We start from the raw sequence: 18026 nt of genomic DNA on the forward strand, positions 1-18026 counted from the left end.
TGGCATGCAAAAGCGAATCCAACAGACACTTTTCTGTGGGATTTTACTTGCAAATGAAGCTCTGTAGACTGATTTGCTTCCTGGATCCATGGAGTATTTTTCCTTCCTGTTAGTCCACACTGTATCTGTATTCAGCCTATTGTTCACAGACTTTCTTTAGGAATTCCTGGTTGTGGAGCTAGGATTTCTAGCATGTATCATTCTAGAAAGTTGTAGCAGTTTGCTTATCTCTGTTTACTGGAAACCTTGTTTGCCGTTCTGTCTACTAATCAGAAAACAGAGAGCTAGCCTTTTCAGTAACAGAAATGTTCATGTGATCCTCTCTCTCTCTCTCTCTCTCTCTCTCTCTCTCTCTCTCTCTCTCTCTCTCTCTCTCTCCTCATTCTCTGGTCACTTTACAATGAAAGCATTGTCTTTATTTCCCTTTACTACCTGTAGGCCCAGTGGACAGTTGGGAAACTGAATTGTCCTTTCTGTGGGGCCCGATTAGGGGGCTTTAATTTTGTCAGCACTCCAAAATGTTCCTGTGGCCAGCTTGCAGCTGTACATCTCTGCAAGAGCCGGACTGAACATCAAGCGACACAGGCAGGCAGACTAACGAGACCAGCGCCGAAATGTTTGCCACATCCCGGGGTCCCGTCAGGTCGTGACAAGGAAACTCTGCTGACAGGTGGTGTCTCCAAAACGAGAAGCCACAGGCTTTTAAGCATGGCCCGAAACAATAGCGGCCTTGGAAGACTCACAGAAGCACTCTGCCTGGAGGTGAGAGCGACGTATTTTGAGATGAAGAATGAAAAACTGCTTTTCAAAGCATCCGACCCAAAATGCCAGCCTTTTGTTCCTCAGCCTGACACCGGCAGGTGCACTTCAAGAGCATCTCACAGAAAGTCACACAGCTTGGACCTGAACATCAGTGAGAAGCTGATTTTATTGCCCACTTTGTATGAGATCCACAGTAAGCCTGCTGCCTATCCCAGGGTAAATGAAACAGGGCCCATTGACCTTTCAGGCTTGGCTTTACCATGTAGTAAAAGTAACTGCTCCTTTCAAAACCCGCCTAGCTTTGATCCCAGTATGCTACTGCACAGACTGTCGGTGGCCCCCCACGAGACCCAGGCACAAAGGGGAAGAGAATTCCAGTGTGGCCTAGAAGCTTCTTCAGTCTACTCAGATCATGCTCATGCTAACAGCCTGCCATTTCTGATGGATCTGCCCTCAGCGGGGAGGAGCGTGCTGGAGACCTCGGACCAAGAAGAACACCTCTCCCCTCTGGACTTCTTGCGCTCAGCCAGCTTCCCCTTGGGCACCATTAACCACAGGCTGAACAACAGAGAGAGGAACAAGTTGAGGACTCTGAGAAGGCAGCAGCGGCGGCGTGAGCGATGGCTACAGAAGCAGGTAAGTGCTTTGAAATCAATTTAGCAAGAAACAGTGTTCATAAGCACTGGGGTTTCAGAGCAGGTGAATGTGAATTAGATCTTACCTTTAAGTTATGAGATGATGCGTTGCTCTGCGTACACGTACTAATCGTGCACCCCTCTTACCCCTGGCATGGTGTATATGTTTGGAATAAGCCCTGCTTCCGTGTTTCACATATGTATAGGATGAGTAGTCCTTCTGTGATTCATATAGAGCCCCCATGCAGCTTTCCCCAATTCGACTAATATATTAGAAGCTACTTACCTTATGGCATTGAGACTGGTTGATTTGTCACAAGTATTTTAATATTTAGACTGCTTTGCTGTGGTTTTATTTCAGGTTGAGTTTTTTTTTTTTTTTAAAAAAGTGTGCCTTTCCAATTCTAATCTGATAACAGTTCATTCACTTTGTATGGCATTTGTTTTAATTTAATATTCAAGACACTGCATTCATACGCTCACCTGGTCAGGGCATGAGTAACTACTGAATGTGGACACACATCTGAAGGGGACTTGACTCAGACTCAGATCCTGTAACAGAGCGTGATTCTCTAGAATTTGAACTACTTGTGTGTCCCTCACTGTATTATCCTACTTTTCTGTATGAAAGCAAATAACAAGATTTATCTCCTGTGGAAACTAATTAAAGTCAATGGATGACAAGCTGTAGAATTTGTAAGTTTAGAAGCCAGTATAAAACTTTTTGTGAAGATTACTTTTGCTGTTTGTGTGTTAGTCACAGATGGTAGGCAGTTCTTATTAGTGTGTTCTATATTAACAACAGTCTAAGAATTAAAATAAAACTGAAGCTGTTCAGGTGAACTCATTATGATTCTATTCATAGAGTCAATAAAACTACTGTGGTGAGTACTTGAGACCAAGTAAGTCGGGCTTTCTTCTTTAGTTACATAGTGTAATTATAGGCATCGTCTGTTGCTTTTTTGACTTGTTGCTAGTAAGAACATCCCAGTTGGGATTACTTGTAAATGACAGCCACGCATGCACTACAGATATGGGTATGATTTCGTATTATTGCCCACGGTAAGATCCTGTGAAGCTATAAAATTAAGTGTTTATAGAGAACTTTATTTATATCTAAGTGAATTAGAGACGGTCATCCTTCAGAAAGAGTATCTTCAGAATAATGTGAATGGCTCTGAAATAATTCTTCAGCAAGTAAAAATTGTGAAAATTTGATTCACTATGTAACCAATGATATATGTAAATGATACTGTACTTTTGGGAAATAATTTATTCTTCTGAAAATCTCAGATATATCATTAAGTATTTGTAACATAAAGTGTTAAGTGTAGAGAGAAGCAAGTACAGAGTAAGGTATTGAATTTTTTGATAGATGAAATTATTTCTATTCATACACACACATGCACACACACACATACACACGCACACATACACACACATATACACACATATACACACACATACACACACACATACACACACATACACACACACATACACACACATACACACACATATACACACACACACACACACACACACACACACACACACACACACACACACACACTTTGGCTAGTATGCTTAGCCGATTCATCAGAACTGAGGACTCTGAGTCAGACATGCTACCTGTCAGCATAGACTAACAGAGAGGATCCTAACAGACTTCACAGATAGACAGTGCTACAGACAGGCAAGTGCCCAGTATATGTGAAGCAGAAAACTCTTGAGTTTATGATGCACACGTACCATTGTCAGAGCCAGAGATAATGATCACTTCACAAAGTGTGTCTTGCTGATTGAAACAGAAAAACAGATACTAACAAGAGCTAATATCCGAGATAAAATAATAGCACAGTTTGACAAATCATCTAAGTTTAATGAAGATGCGTTCCATGCACATTAATCAAATGCCTGCTCTAGGTGGCAAGGCCTGAGCCGTGACGTCCATACAAACAACTACGTCTTCCTTCTTTGCTGTGGGGGGAGGAACCCAAGGACTTGGCCTTACTGGCTGGCTTTACTACCTCTGGCCAGGTCCTGGGCCCACATTCTCCCCTTTCCTCTTTTCATTTTTTAATTAGAAAGTCTCACACAGAAACATAATGGTTATCATTATTAGTAGTTACAACTTTAAGTAAGTGTTTATTAATTGAACTAGAGAACACTCACTTTCCAGGGAGGTTATTAATTTTGCTACTGAGGTTTTGCAGACTGTAGTAGGACTACGCTGACCCTGTGCACCCCTCTATTGACTCACAGACAGTCGCTCTCCCTGTCTGTGAATTCGCCACTTTTTCATATTCCTCTTCAGTTTTTCTCACCAGTGTTTTGGTTTTTTATTGTTGAAATCTTATCAATGATGTTTGTCAGACTTTCAAACAACTGGTTAGGAAAACTTAACTTCTGTCATTTGACATGTTAAGTGGAGCACTGTTTAAACTAGGAATATTTTCATAGCACATACCATGATAGAAACAGTGCTAATATTTTGCCAAAAATCTTAAAGTCCGAAGATAGAATACTGCTTTCAAGAGAGAAACTGCAGCTGATTGGATAAAATGCTGCTCTGTTCCACAGCGCGTATTGACATCATCTTTGGGGACAGCATACACTGTGCTCTATGCAGCCAGCTACCAAATGTCCTTCCAAACACACACAACTTCTTCCTTCTTCGTCATCACGTGTTAAAGATGTGCTTACTCCAGGCGTACAGGTCTATAGTGGAAATGTGCATTTAGGTTCCTCTCACTCCCAGGCGGTGGGAATTCAGAGGACTCCTTTGTCCTGCGTGCCTTCACCCATCCTTAATCCACCAGGATCACTAATCCACTCATCTGTTTTAACTACCAATAAAGCTACAAAACATGATGTGGAAGTAGAATCACAAAGCCTGAGCTCTGGAGACTGACGTTGTTTACTAAGCAAGCCTTCACCAATTTATCCAGGAATCTCTACATATAGCGCGTTCCTTTCACTGCTCAATAGTATTCCATTCTGCGAGTGAGCCATGATTTATTTCTATGGCATAAAACAATGAGTAGATTGCCTCAGGCGTTAGCCGTGTATGAGCAGAACTCATATAAACATCGATCTACATAACTTTGAATAAATTTGTGTTTTTTTCTAGGGTAAATACTCAGGAGTGGGATTGCTGGATCACATGGTAAGTACATATTCAGTTATACAAGAAACCGTCAGCTGGTTTCCCAGGGTGACTGCGCAGTGTTCTGAACAGCCCTAGGATGGGATTTCTCACATCTGTGCATCCTTGACGCCAGCGGGCAGCTGGTGTTCGTTAACTCTTTCTGTGTCAGTCACTCCAAAACTATGTTTACTGGTGTCATGCTTTGGTTGTAATGTGCCTGCGCCTGATCTCATGTGCTTAGTTTTTATATGAATACCATGTTAGAAAGCATTAGCAGTATTAACATGTTACTAAAAGTCTTAGTATAAAGATAAGTAAGATCAGTATGAAAGAGAAACTATAGCCAATTATCAGTAATTGTATTCAACAACTGAGTGGCATCTTCTTCAAATGTGTTCAAAAAATGTCCATTTGTACATTTCTCCATAAGCTTGAGGATAATTTATTTGAGGTAGGTAAGCGGTAAGTTTCAGCACAGATGAAGAGAAGAGAGGAAAGAAGGAAAAGCCAAAAGGGTTAGGGAAGCCGTGCTTGGAGAAGGTTGATGGAGAACAGGAAATTAGGCTACTCGTTTCCCTGACTAATTCAGAAAACTGGCAAGACCTTTGAAGCTGCACGTCTCTGGCTCTGACGGGCTGCGCTGAGGGTAGAGAAGGAAAAGTACCTCATTAAAGGGATCATTTTTCCACCTATCTCTTTAGCAGGGTTTAAGGTGAGTCGACATTCTGAGAAGGGGCTCCTCCTGCCTGTGAGTGGTCGCTTGGCCAGGTGATGATTCTGTTCTCTTAACTAGAAGGACTTTTCTCCAGCTGCTCTTTTGTCGTTAGTCCAACCAAAGAGATGACCCTAACATCATTAAGGAACCAGTCCATGGATCAGAGCCCCCTGTACCCTAGGCATCTCTGGCATCTGGATAGGATGGGGCTGCGAAGAACAAGGACGTTTCTGTTAATTTTTTAAATTGGATTTTTTAAATTTACATTTCAAATGTTATTCTCTTTCCCAGTTTCCCATCCATAAACCCCCTATGCCATCACAGTCCCCCTTCTTCTATGAGGGTGTTCTCCCTCACGTACCCCTTCTGCCTCCACGCCCTGACATTCCCCTACACTGGGAGCTCAAACCTTGGCAGAACCAAGGGCTTCTTCTTCCATTGGTGCTCAACAAAGCCATCCTCTGCTACATCTGAATCTGGAGCCATGGGTCTATCCATGTGTACTCTTTGGATGGTGGTTTAGTCTCTGGGAGCTCTGGTTGGCTGGTACTGTTGTTCTTATGGGGTTGCAAGCCCCTTCAGCTCCTTTAATCCTTTCTCTAACTCCTCCAATGAGGACCCCATTCTCAGTTCAATGGTTGGTTGTGAGTATCTGCCTCTGTGTTGGTTATTCTCTGGCAGAGCCTCTCAGGAAACAGCTGTATCAGGCTCCTGTCAGCATGCACTTCTTGGCATCAACAATATTGTCTGGGTTTGGTGGCTGTATGCAGGCTGGATCCCCAGGAGAGGCAGTCTCTGTGATGGTCTTTCCTTCAGTGTCTGCTCTAAACTTTGTCTTTGTACTTCTTCCTGTGAATGTTTTTGTTCCTCCTTCTAAGAAGGGCTAAAGCATACACACGTTGGTTGTCCTTCTTCTTGAGCTTCATGTGGTCTGGATTGGGTAATTCAAGCTTTGGGACTAATATCCACTGATCAATGAGTGCATACCATGTGTGTTTTTTGTGATTGGGTTACCTGACTCAGGATGATATTTTCTAGTTCCATCAATTTGCCTATGAATTTCATGAAGTCATTGTTTTTGATAGCCAAGTAGTGTTCCATTGTGTAACTGTACCACATTTTCTGTATCCATTCCTCTGTTGAGGGACATCTGGGTTCTTTCTAGCTTCTGGCTATTACAAATAATGCTGCTATTAACATAATATAGCATATGTCCTTGTCATATGTTGAAACATCTTTTGGGTATATGCCCAGGAGTAGAATAGCTGGGTCCTCAAGTAGTATTATGTTCCAATTTTCTAAGGAACCTTCAGACTGATTTCCAAAGTGGTTGTATGAGTTTGCAATCCCACCAACAATGGAGGAGTGTTCCTCTTTCTCCATATCCTTGCCAGCATCTGTTGTCACCTGACTTTTTATCTTAGCCATTCTGACTGGTATGAGATGGAATCTCAAAGTTGTTTTGATTTGCATTTCCTTGATGACTAAGGATGTTCAGCCATTCCATATTCCTCAGCTGAGAATTCTTTGTTTAGATCTGTACCACATTTTTTAATAGGATTGTTTGAGTCTCTGTAATCTAACATCTTGCGTTCTTTGTATATATTGGATATTAGCCTTCTATTAGATGTAGGGTTTGTAAAGATCTTTTCCCAATCTGTTGGTTGCTGTTTTCTCCTAATGACAGTGTTGTGTGCCTTACAGAAGCTTTGCAATTTTATGAAGTCCCATTTGTCAATTCTTGATCTTAGAGCTTAAGCCATTGGTGTTCTGTTCAGGAAATTTTCCCCAGTGCCCACATATTTGAGGCTTTTCCCACTTTTTCTTCTATTAATCTGAGTGTATCTGGTTTTATGTGGGGGTCCTTACAGATACCAGGTACCAAAGTTAAATCAGGATCAGATAAACCATCTAAAAAAAAGTCCCATAACTCCTAAAGAAATAGAAGCAGTCATTAAAAGTCTCCCAACTAAAAAAAGCTTAGGACCAGATGGGTTTAGTGCAGAATTCTATTAGAGCTTCATACAAGACCTCATACCAATAATCTCCAAACTATTTCACAAAATAGAAACAGAAGGAACACAACCCATTTCGTTGTTTGAGGCCACAATTACACTTATATCTAAACCACACACAGAGCCAACAAAGAGATAACTTCAGAGCAATCTACCTTATGAACACTGATGCAAAAACAATCAATAAAATTCTCAAAAAAAAAATGCAAGGACACATCAAAATGATCACCCATCATGATCAAGGAGGCTTCATCTCAGGGATGTAGGGATGGTTCAATATACGGAAATCCATCAATGTAATCCACTATATAAAAAAGCTAAAAGGAAAAAAAATCACATGATCATCTCATTAAATGTTGAGAAAGCATTTGATAAAATTCAACACCCTTTTATGTTAAAAGTCTTGGAAAGATCAGGAATTTAAGGCCTGTTTCTGGTTTTTACATGTGTTTTAATTCTATTATTTTTTCCTGTTCAGTCTTGAGAATTCTTTAGACATTTGGGTAGGAATCCTACGCTGGACATGTGAGTTATAGGATAAAAATACATTTTATTTTACCCAACCTCGTTGTCTTCCATTCTGGCTTCAGAATTTCCCCGGAAAGCAAACTCAGTGTCTTGAAGTCCAGCCTCTTGAATGTAGTTTTTAATGACCCCTGTTTTGGGTGTAATTGCATATCCAAAATCTCTAGACGGCTGTAGGTTATAAAGACTTCTTTCCCAATGTTTTCTCCTGAAAGTTTTATACTCATATTAAGAATTATGATTTATGTTGAACTGTTTTTTTTTTAATGCATAAAGAGTTGTTTTTAGCGGTGGTTGCTATTGTTTCTGCACCACGTATTGGAAGCACCACCCTTTCTCCATGCAAGCGGCTTTTGTGGTTTATTGAAAATCAGCTGGACATGTGTGTAACGTTCTGCTTGTCCCTTTCTCCTGCATCTCAGTTCTGTGAAAGTTACCCTTTTCTGTTAAGGCTTCACCGTAAGTGAAGCTTCATGCTTCCTTTCATCGTCAGTCGTCTCATGAAGTGAGATTCTGTGACTCTCTCAACCTTGTTGTTCCTTCTAAAATTTAGTTCCTGTGGTTTCACAAAGGAAATTTAGGATGAAACTTCACCAAAAAAAAAATTCTATTGGTTTGATTGAGGCTGTGCTACATCAAGAGATCAACTCAAGGGCCACATGGAGTTTGCTGGGATTCTTCTAGTCCATGAATATAACAGACCTCCCAACCACCCCCAACCCCAATTTTTACATTTTCATTGGTGTTTGCAGATTTTAGCATTCAGAACTTACAAATAGTTAGACTTATTTTTATTTACATTGTACATTTTTAACGTTTAATACTGTTTTGATTTTGACTTTGCACCTTGGAATTCAGAGAGTTCAGGTACTTGGCATCTCTTGTCAGATTTATCCTTAAATAATTCATATTTAATAATTATAATATAATTAGAGATTTTTTAAATTTAATTTTCAATTCAGAATTCAATTTCTAGCCATTGGTTGTAAGGAGCAATGGCCAGTGTTGGTCTTAGGTTCTCCATACGTCCTTACATTCAGAACCTTACCAAAATAATCAAAGCCTTGACCTATCACAGCAAAAGGGTACACACATAAGAAAGAGGGCACAACCTCACAGCAAACTCCCTGAACCTCTGAATCTTAGAGCCACAATGATCTGTGAACTTTAGGTGGGAGGGTTGTATTGTGTCTGCTGGGACATGGCTCCACAACCCTGCATTTTGATTGGTTGAAGTTTTGTGTCGTAGTCTATGTCTGTTGTACAGAGAAGAGAAAAGAAAGGAAGAAGACAAAGTGGAGGAGGAGGAGGAAGAAGAGAAAGAAGAGGAGGGAGAGGAAGGGGAAAGTAGTTGGGACAAAAATCCTCAGTAACCCAGGTTTCTGCTCTTAATATCCTTTCCTTCTTGAGTGTCTTAGGATGCTCAGTTCCCTGAAGGCAAGCTGTGACAAGTCTGCAGTGCTGCGCTCCTAGCAAGTTCATAGCCTTAGTACCTAAGGCTTTCATGAGAGAAAGACACGTACACACCATCTTCTTAGCACATGCCAAAGCTTCAGACTCCTAAAGGGTAGCAAGCATTCTGCCTTAATCACAGCTAAGGACCATTAAAGCTACACTTACCAACCAACATGTTGGGAATCCCTCAAAATTCAAACTTCAAGCTCTTGCATAGCAAACAAGGCTAAGGTTATTAGTACATATAGGCCTGCTCTGTTAATTGTTATTTCCTTCTAGAGTTCTAGGATGAAGCTCACAGATTAAAAAAAAAACTGTGTTTCTCCTTCATCACACAAATATATACTGTAGTAATACACCCCTCTTGATGTTGAAGCAATAGCATCCTTACATTGGCTTCCAATTGCTGCTGTCAGGAACTCCCACAAATGTGGCAGCCTAGGACAGCATGGTTTATCATTGACAGTGATTACAGGTAGCATTGTGCAAATGAGCCTTGTGTTGCTGAGGTCAAGGTATTGGTGGAGCCCTGGGGCAGAACTCTTCCTTGCCTGTTAAAGTGTCTATATGCTTTCCTTCATTGGCTTATGGCTCGTCTGGCAACAACAGTGCTGTAATCTTCTGTTTTTCATTTGCATCTTCTTGCAGACACTTCTTAACACCTAAAAACGTTAAACGTGTGTGTATGCGTGTGCATCTGCCCGTCACTTGTGTGTGGGTACTCACAGAGGCCAGAAGAGGGTGTTGCATCCCCTGGAGCTAGAGTCCAGTGCAGTTGTGAACTGGATAATGTGAATGCTGGGAACTGAACTCTGGTCATCTGGAAGAGCAGCGGCACTCTAAACTGCTAAGCCATCTGCCCAGCCCCCTCTCAGACACTTTCATAGTTCTGGCTGTACAATGGGAACATTCAGATCATCCAGAGTGACACTCTCCTCCTCTCGAGGTCCTTAACTCACTGCATGTTGCTAAAAAATAATTATAATTTCCAGGCATTAGGAACGGGACATGTCCATAATGGTGTAGCTTGTCAGTGCTCTGCCTCCCTCTCCTTCCTTTAGGACAGATACTTTCCTGGGTGCTTTCATTTCATTTCATCCTGGCCCCATTTTTTTTTTTTATTAACTTGAATATTTCTTATATACATTTCGAGTGTTATTCCTTTCCGGTTTCCGGGCAAACATCCCCTCCCCCCTTCCTTATGGGTATTCCCTCTCCACCCTCCCCCATTGCCCCCTCTCCCCAACAGTCTAGTTCACTGGGGGTTCAGTATTAGCAGGACCCAGGGCTTCCCCTTCCACTGGTGCTCTTACTAGGATATTCATTGCTACCTATGAGGTCAGAGTCCAGGGTCAGTCCATGTATAGTCTTTAGGTAGTGGCTTAGTCCCTGGAAGCTCTGGTTGCTTGCCTGGCCCCATTTTTATGACGTAATTTCTGTAATTATGTGCATTCTTCAGCTAGAGAAACTGAGGCTGAAAGAACTTAAATTAGTTCTATAGCCCATACCCACAACTAAAGGTTCAGCTGGTGAGCTAACCCGGTAGGTAAAGGTACTGGGTTAAAGGTAGTGGGGAAACCTGTTCTGTCCCAAGGACACAAAGGGTAGGAGAAAACTAACTTTGGTAAGCTGTCCTCTGACTACTGCACATGTGCGGTGACATGAACACACAGAACTAAACAAATACAATGTAAGAATTCTTAAAAAGTTACTTACACCCTCCCCTTCCTTCTTTTCTTGAGACCGAGTCTCATTTGGTAGCCCTGGCTGGCCTGGGCAATGACCACCACCAAGTTCATACAGATCCTCCTGCCTCTGTTGGAATTAAAAGTGTGTTCCATTACACAAGTCCTACTTCATCGCTTCTGATGGCTGAGGAGAGGGTTTTATCATCCTGTACCTGTATTCTTCAGCCTTCAGCCTTCCTTCCCTTCCCTTAAATAATGCTCCCTTGCTGTTTTGCTCCGTTGAAGACACCACTCACTGTGGAGACCACGGTAATGAATAGCATACCATTCTCTCTGTGGAGACCCAAGGCAATGGGGGAGGTATAGAGATGGTTATGGATGAAAGTATACTTAACATAAAGCATGCAAGACCTCTTCCTCCTCTTCCTCCTCCTCCCCTCATCCTCCCCTCCCTCCCTCCCCTCCCTCCTCCCTCCACACCACACACACACACACACACACACACACACACACACACACACACACACACACACACTTTTCCTCTCTCCGCATTTGGTTAGCTTGTTTTCAGCCTTCTACTTTCTGCCCTGGGGGATGAAGGCCCTTAGCAGACCACAGGCCCCTACCTGGATCTGGACTTCCCGCCCTCCAGAATTGTGAGGAATAACTTCTTATTCTTCATAAGCTGTGCCGTCTCACATACTGTGATAGCCACACAGACAGACTAAGATGCTGGATTCCTTGTGAGGCTAGTGAGCAAGCTATCCCCAGACATTGCAGCTTTGTGCTGTTCAGCGAGCAGGATAAGCTCACGATTTCAGCTCTTTGGACCGTGTATGGCTCCAGGAACACTGCTGCGTTGTCATTGTAAGTCTTCATGTATGGCTTCACCTGCCAAATCAGCCAAGGCAAAAATATGTCCACTTGAGGTTCTCGCTCATCGAACCATTTCTCCCTATATATCCTTTAGGAAAGACTGGGTGCATTCAGGTAGTATGGCCAGAGAACACCTTAAAGCCATACAACACCATAGGACACATTAAAAGGGTGTAAACCTTTTAAATCCACAGCCATTTGCTATAATGCAACATTGTCTTAATTCAACCCTGCTTAAACCATGTCTCTGCTGGGATGGAAGCTGCTGTCCACTCTTCTCACAGGTGACAGCAACACGGGAACAGCAACCACAGTCCCTCGCCGCCAACATGCTGCAAGCCTTGCTTTGGCTCAGTATGATCAACTGTAATTGGTCTCACCTGGATTTTACCTTTACAAAACAATATTTTAAAGTTAATTTTTAACCTTAAAAGGAAGGTAACCATGTCGTTCAAAGTGCAAAAATAAACCCTAAAGAAATACGTTTAAAAATAAGTCATTTAGATGCCAAATTTAAGAGAGTGATTATCTATCCCTGAAAGATAATCTGGGTTGCTATATAGAGGTCTGAAACTCTAAATCACATATTATTTCTTACGCTGGGCAACGCTATCACAGACATCATCTTTCAGATCCGTTTTGTATGTCTACCATTTTATAAAATATTAATAAATCATACTGCTGTAATAACCTCATGCTCTATTTAGTCATTCCTTTGGCATAGAGTGTTAGATCACTTGCTTTTGTTCTCCTTGTAAAGCCGAAGGGGAAATATAGATCATCCCGGCAAGGACTCTTGTGTGGACGGGGCTCAATTGTTTAAAAGTAACTTTGATTTAATCCTTGACAGTTTCAGATAATGTACTTGGATCAGATTTAATTCTTACTCTGCTCTCTCATGCCCCTCTCACTCCCTCAGCACTCAACCCTCTAATAATGATTTGGTAATACGTCCTCAGAATAAAAGTAGAATATTTAATAAGCCATGATGAATATTTTTCACTAAAATAACTGAATCCATTGCTACATTTTAGCTGCAACTCAGCTTTTTAGTTATGTGTGTGCAAAGTCCTGGTTTGTAAAGGTGAAATTAAACACCAGAGGGCACCAAGTCTCTTGGAACAAAATAGACTCAATTCTTTGCATGTAAGGCTTTCGTGTCCTGGAGTACACTATGGAATGGAGTATTTTAATCCCTTGATGATTAAAAAACTATGAGATTCCATCCTTCGTAAGACAAAGTTTACAGAGTCAATTGTAAGTCCCTCCTGTAGTGGCAGCTAAGATTCTGCCCCTGCTTTTGTTCTGTCGTTTGTCAGGGACATTTGTGGTACCTTTGCTTAGAGGGAAAAACAGAGTTTGCTTGGGTTAGCATTTGGGATACCTTTACATGCATTTAAGTAGAATGTTGGGGTGTTAAGTTTGCGGTGTCCTGGAAAGTAGGCAAGCTTCTTAGTTCACAGTAAGATCAATGGCAAACGGTGTGCTTCATTGCAGAATGCGGTGTGAGAAGAAAGTGAAACAACCTAAGACAGGAAGAGCCCTTTCACCAGGAACCTTCCCATTCACACATGTTGGTCGTTGTGCCCTCATGCATGTGACAAGTCGTCCTTACCCCACTCTTGAGTAGAACGGTGGTTACATCAGTTTCCATTATAACAGCCACTAACTTCTTCCATTCGTTACATTTTTGTCCATTAAGCATTTAACACTATTCTTGTGTCATGTATTAAATTAGTTCTGAGGGTTAGATATTCCTTTAATCTTCAGCCACAATAACTTATAATCGATCTAATCTCTCTCCTATGAGGCATCATCGTCACCTAGCAGAATAAATACAACACACTTACTTTTAAGGAAACGAAACTACTGGTTCCTTCTCCATATGTTGAAGGCGAATTTTATTCTCATTACTGCGGTAATGAACTTTAAATTTAAAACAAATTCACTGTTTGAAATACACAAATGAACTTGGCTTCCAGAAGTCAAAAGTCTCCGATGTGCTGAAAGTTTGTCTCACCCAGCAAAAGCGAAGGCATTATCGGGGTTGCATTCCCTGACAGGGGATCCAGGGGGAACCCAGGCAGAATATGGATGCCTCTTTGTACCTTTGTAAAATCCTCTGCATCTGTGCCCATGCTGTCACGGTCTTCAGACCCAGCAGGCTAGTCTGGCGTTTCTGGTTTTGACTCTTCTCTCTTTTCACCTCCCTTGTGTGATGACCTGATAATTGCTTTGGCCCTTCCAGTTACTCTTCAGTAATCTCTTTAAGACAGGGTGATTAGCAACCATAATCCGGTCTTTAATTCTAATTCCCCACTGCCACTTAGTATGTGCACAGGCTTCAAATACCAGGACATGGACATTCTCCTGTAGTTAGCCTTTTTTTTTTTTTTTTTTTTAAGTAAAGAGCATTAAAAAGAAGAGCTAGCTATGAATCTTGATGGCTTTAGACAAGTCAGTATTTTCTCTGGATTTAAAGAGTTTTCTAAGAGTTTCTTTCATTAATTACATCTTTATCATTACCATTCCAGAAGTGATGAGATTAGTCCGTCTGTGCTAATACACCCAAAGCCTGTGTACATTTGAGTGAGGGATCTCTAGGTCAAGAATGATGACAAGAGGAAGAAGGCATTCTTAGAAAAGATCTCATGGCCTTTGGACAGAGAAAGCTCCACTAGAAGGCTGCTCATGTAACCAACTTAGGACTGATTGATCTGGTAGTGATCTAGAGCCAGGACTGTGAGAGAAGAAACAAATTAGACAAAAAATTCACATGCAAAACTCTGAAGGGGCTCTAGATTATGTCTAGGCAAGAGAGTCTGTTTGAATATTAAAAAAAAATCCACATACGAGAGGCAGATTAATGATAAAGAAAATGCCTTTCAGTTGATGTACCTTGTGTTTGTTTTGGAATTTAATTAATGTGCTTGTTACTTAATAAGCTCAGTACCATAGAAGTAGTTTCCCCATGCAATATTTCAAACCAAGTGGCACAGGAAAGATATCCTTGGTTTCATCTCAGCCGGTCTAACGCTAAAAGGAAATAGATTGTTCAGGTTAATGTTTTATTAGCTAGATACAAATCAGACTTGTCTGGGAAGAGCTCTGTAAGTCGAGGTGTTGCTTCCATCACATTGGTCTGTAAGCAAGCCTGTGGAGCATTTAATCGACTGTTGATTGATGTGAGAGGGCCCAGCCCACTGTGAGTGATGTCATTATAGAAAAGGTTGCTGAGCAAGCCATGGAGAGCAAGCCGGGAACAGCATTCCTCTGTGGCTCTGCTTCAGTTTCGTGCCTTGTGCTTTTTTCCTGGCATCTTTCCATGATAGACTGTGGGTTACGAGGTGAAATAAGCCCTTTTCCCCCTGAGTGGCTTTTGGTCTTTTATCACAGCAACAGAAGGCAAACAAGGACATACATGCCACAAACTTGCCTGATACTAAGGACACACGCTCATCCATTTGCTCCCTTAATTACATGGGCTCTATATGGGAGAGATGAAATTCACTCCATCTCGACTTGCAGTTCACCGTTGCTGAGAACGGTGAATGTAAAGTACTCATTGGTCATTTGGATTTGAGAACCGTTTGGTTCACTAGCCCTTTGTTGGTTTGATACTTTGCTTTTCAGATGTCTAAGATACAAAATTCTTTCTATGTCCTGGATATTAAGACCTTGTCTGGTGTACAATTGGCAAAGGTTTTTATTCTGATGGTTTTTGTCTTTGCTATGCAGAAGCTTTCTGATTATTTTGTAATCCCACTTGACGTTTCTTTTTGTCATTATTTCATGTGCTATTCAAGTTCTTTTCAAACACTCCTTACCTTTGCTTGCATCATAAAATGCTTGCCTATCTTTTCTTCTAGTAGTTTTAAAGTTTCAGGTCTTACTTTATTTGAGCCATCTTGAATTCACTTTTTTGTTTATTTGTTTGTTTTACAGAGTCAGAGATAAGGATCTAGTTTTCTTCTTCTAGGTATGGAAATTAGTTTTCCCATTCGTTAAAGAAGCCGTCTCTTTCTGGATGTACACATGTCCTTTGTTGCTAAGTTTATGAGCCTGTATAGGTTTATTTCTGGATTTCCTGTTGTATTCCATTTGTCTGCATGTCTGTTTTTAAGACTGTACCGTGCTGCTTTCGTTTTCTTACTGTGGCTCTAGATAGTTCAGTTTGGCATCAGGAGTTGTGTTGCGTCCAGCATTGTTCTTAAGGTTTAAGATTCCTTTGGCTGTTTGGGGTCTTTTGTGTTTCTGTATCAATTTTAATTTTATGATTGTTCATAGCTCTGTGAAAAATGACATTGCCATTCTGCTTATGATAATATAACGAGTTTCACAAAACTAATTTTGCCAATCTGGCAAATGGGAAGGCATTCTACCTCATAGTATCATTTCCACAAGTTTTTGAAGGAAATAAAGAGTGCTTCTCCAAAGAATTAAAAGGAATTTAAAACAGCATTATCTGACTTGAAGGAATATTTGGTCTACTTAGTGCATTAGACCAGCTACCATATTCCTTTTAGCTAAAGCCTAATTCAGAGCAGGGCCCCAGCTCTCTTCCCTCCTCTGAAGGTTCTGAGAAGTAAGAAGATGATATTAAAAAAAATGTTTCGAATTCATGGATCTTAAGGAAAAAAAAAAACCGAAGTATATCCCAAACAGATAAATAGAAAAGTACCACATGCTGGTAGAGAAGCTACAAGTTATCCAGAAACCCCACCAAGATTATGGGTGGTGGCTTGACTAACAAAGAGATGTTTCCTTGGAGACAGACCAGCCTTCTGTTAGAAATTGCCATCTGAGGCTTCATAGCTAGATGGTCTTCCACAGCCTAGCTTCAAGGCAGGCTGATTCGCTTGTTGAGAGTGAATGCAGCTTGTTGAATCCAATGTTCATTGACCATTATGCCAGCGCCCTCAAGAATCCAGTGAGGTTTAATCTGCTTGTACTCAGTAAGTGAACAGCCAACCTAAATAGCAGTACATCTGTTTACAACATGGCTTATTGAATACTTTATCCTCAATTGTGAGACTTCTCTGGAAAAAAAGAAGGTTCATTACAAATATTACTCTGCCATTCACTGGCAGTTGGCCCTGCCATCCGTGAGCTCTGGTGGTGGAATGCAGTGGAAGTTGAGCAGTTGTCATGCCTGCTGCCCCATCAAAAATTCTGTAGCGCATGGACCAAGGAGTAGTTCTGACTTCCAAACGTTATTGAAAAGGGGTATTTATTTTGTAAGCCTGGAACTGCCCTAGATAGTGATTCCTCTGAGAAATCTGGGCAAAGTAAATTGAGAACCTTATGGAAATGATTCACCATTCTCAATTCTGTTAAGAACACTGAGATTCATGGGAGGAGGTGAAAAATAACAACAGTAACAGGATCTGGAAAGAAGTCGGTTCTAACTCTTGTAGATTACTTCAAAGGCATCAAGACAAAAGCAGAAGAACCAACCACAGATGGGATGGAGAATCAGCAAGACAGCTAGACTTAGAGGTGGAGCCTGGAGGGCCTGAGTTACTACCATCTCATGGTAAAGGTTCAGATGCTAAGGAATTACTTATGAATGAGCAAAGAAAGTGGGCTTTCTGGTGTCACTCCTGGTGTCTAGACCATTCACAACAAACGGTTTGGAGCCTCACATAAACCTACATGGTAAAGCATGGACAAAGGTTGAGAGGACTTAAAAATAACCAAAAATAGACACAGTGCTGTCAGGCATCAACCATGGTGAGGGGAAGAATCAGTCACCCTCCCTGACAAATTTCACCATTCCCTTTTTAAATTATCTCTTTGTTTTTTAGCAAATTATGGTTGCCAGCTGCATTAGCAGTGACTACCACCCTGTTTAGGAATCCCATGGAGGCAAGACCCCTCTGCCAGCAAAAAGCGTTCACACTATTAGCACATCACGAATATGCTAACCAGTGATATATTTTCTTTCATCCTCCCTGAATCACAAGCCCCAGAGTCCTTGTCATGTATTTTTAAGATTTGTTTTTAAATTATGTGCATATGTGCATATAGGTTTGTTCATATGTAGTTGTAAGTCTTCATGGAGCCAAAGAGAGGGTGTTGGATCCCCTGGAAGTGGATTACAGGCGGTTGTGAGGCATGGGTTCTGGGAGTCTCGGTTCCTCTGTAAGCTCTTAATGGCTGAGCCACCTCACCTGTCCCTTGTTGCTGTTTTTAAAAATGCTA

At 41.3% G+C, this 18026-nt stretch overlaps 1 protein-coding gene across 1 annotated transcript in view; it reads left to right on the forward strand.

The window, feature by feature from the left end:
* Rnf180 (ring finger protein 180) overlaps positions 1-18026 on the forward strand; it is a 167219-nt gene that overhangs the window by 38592 nt on the left and 110601 nt on the right. The window contains exons 5-6 of the mRNA XM_032898938.1: positions 439-1398; positions 4531-4566. Of these exons, the coding sequence (XP_032754829.1) occupies positions 439-1398; positions 4531-4566 (996 nt within the window). The remainder of the gene's footprint in view (positions 1-438; positions 1399-4530; positions 4567-18026) is intronic.

Source organism: Rattus rattus, chromosome 3 (genome assembly GCF_011064425.1).
Source record: "Rattus rattus isolate New Zealand chromosome 3, Rrattus_CSIRO_v1, whole genome shotgun sequence".
NCBI classification, from domain to species: Eukaryota; Metazoa; Chordata; class Mammalia; order Rodentia; family Muridae; genus Rattus; species Rattus rattus.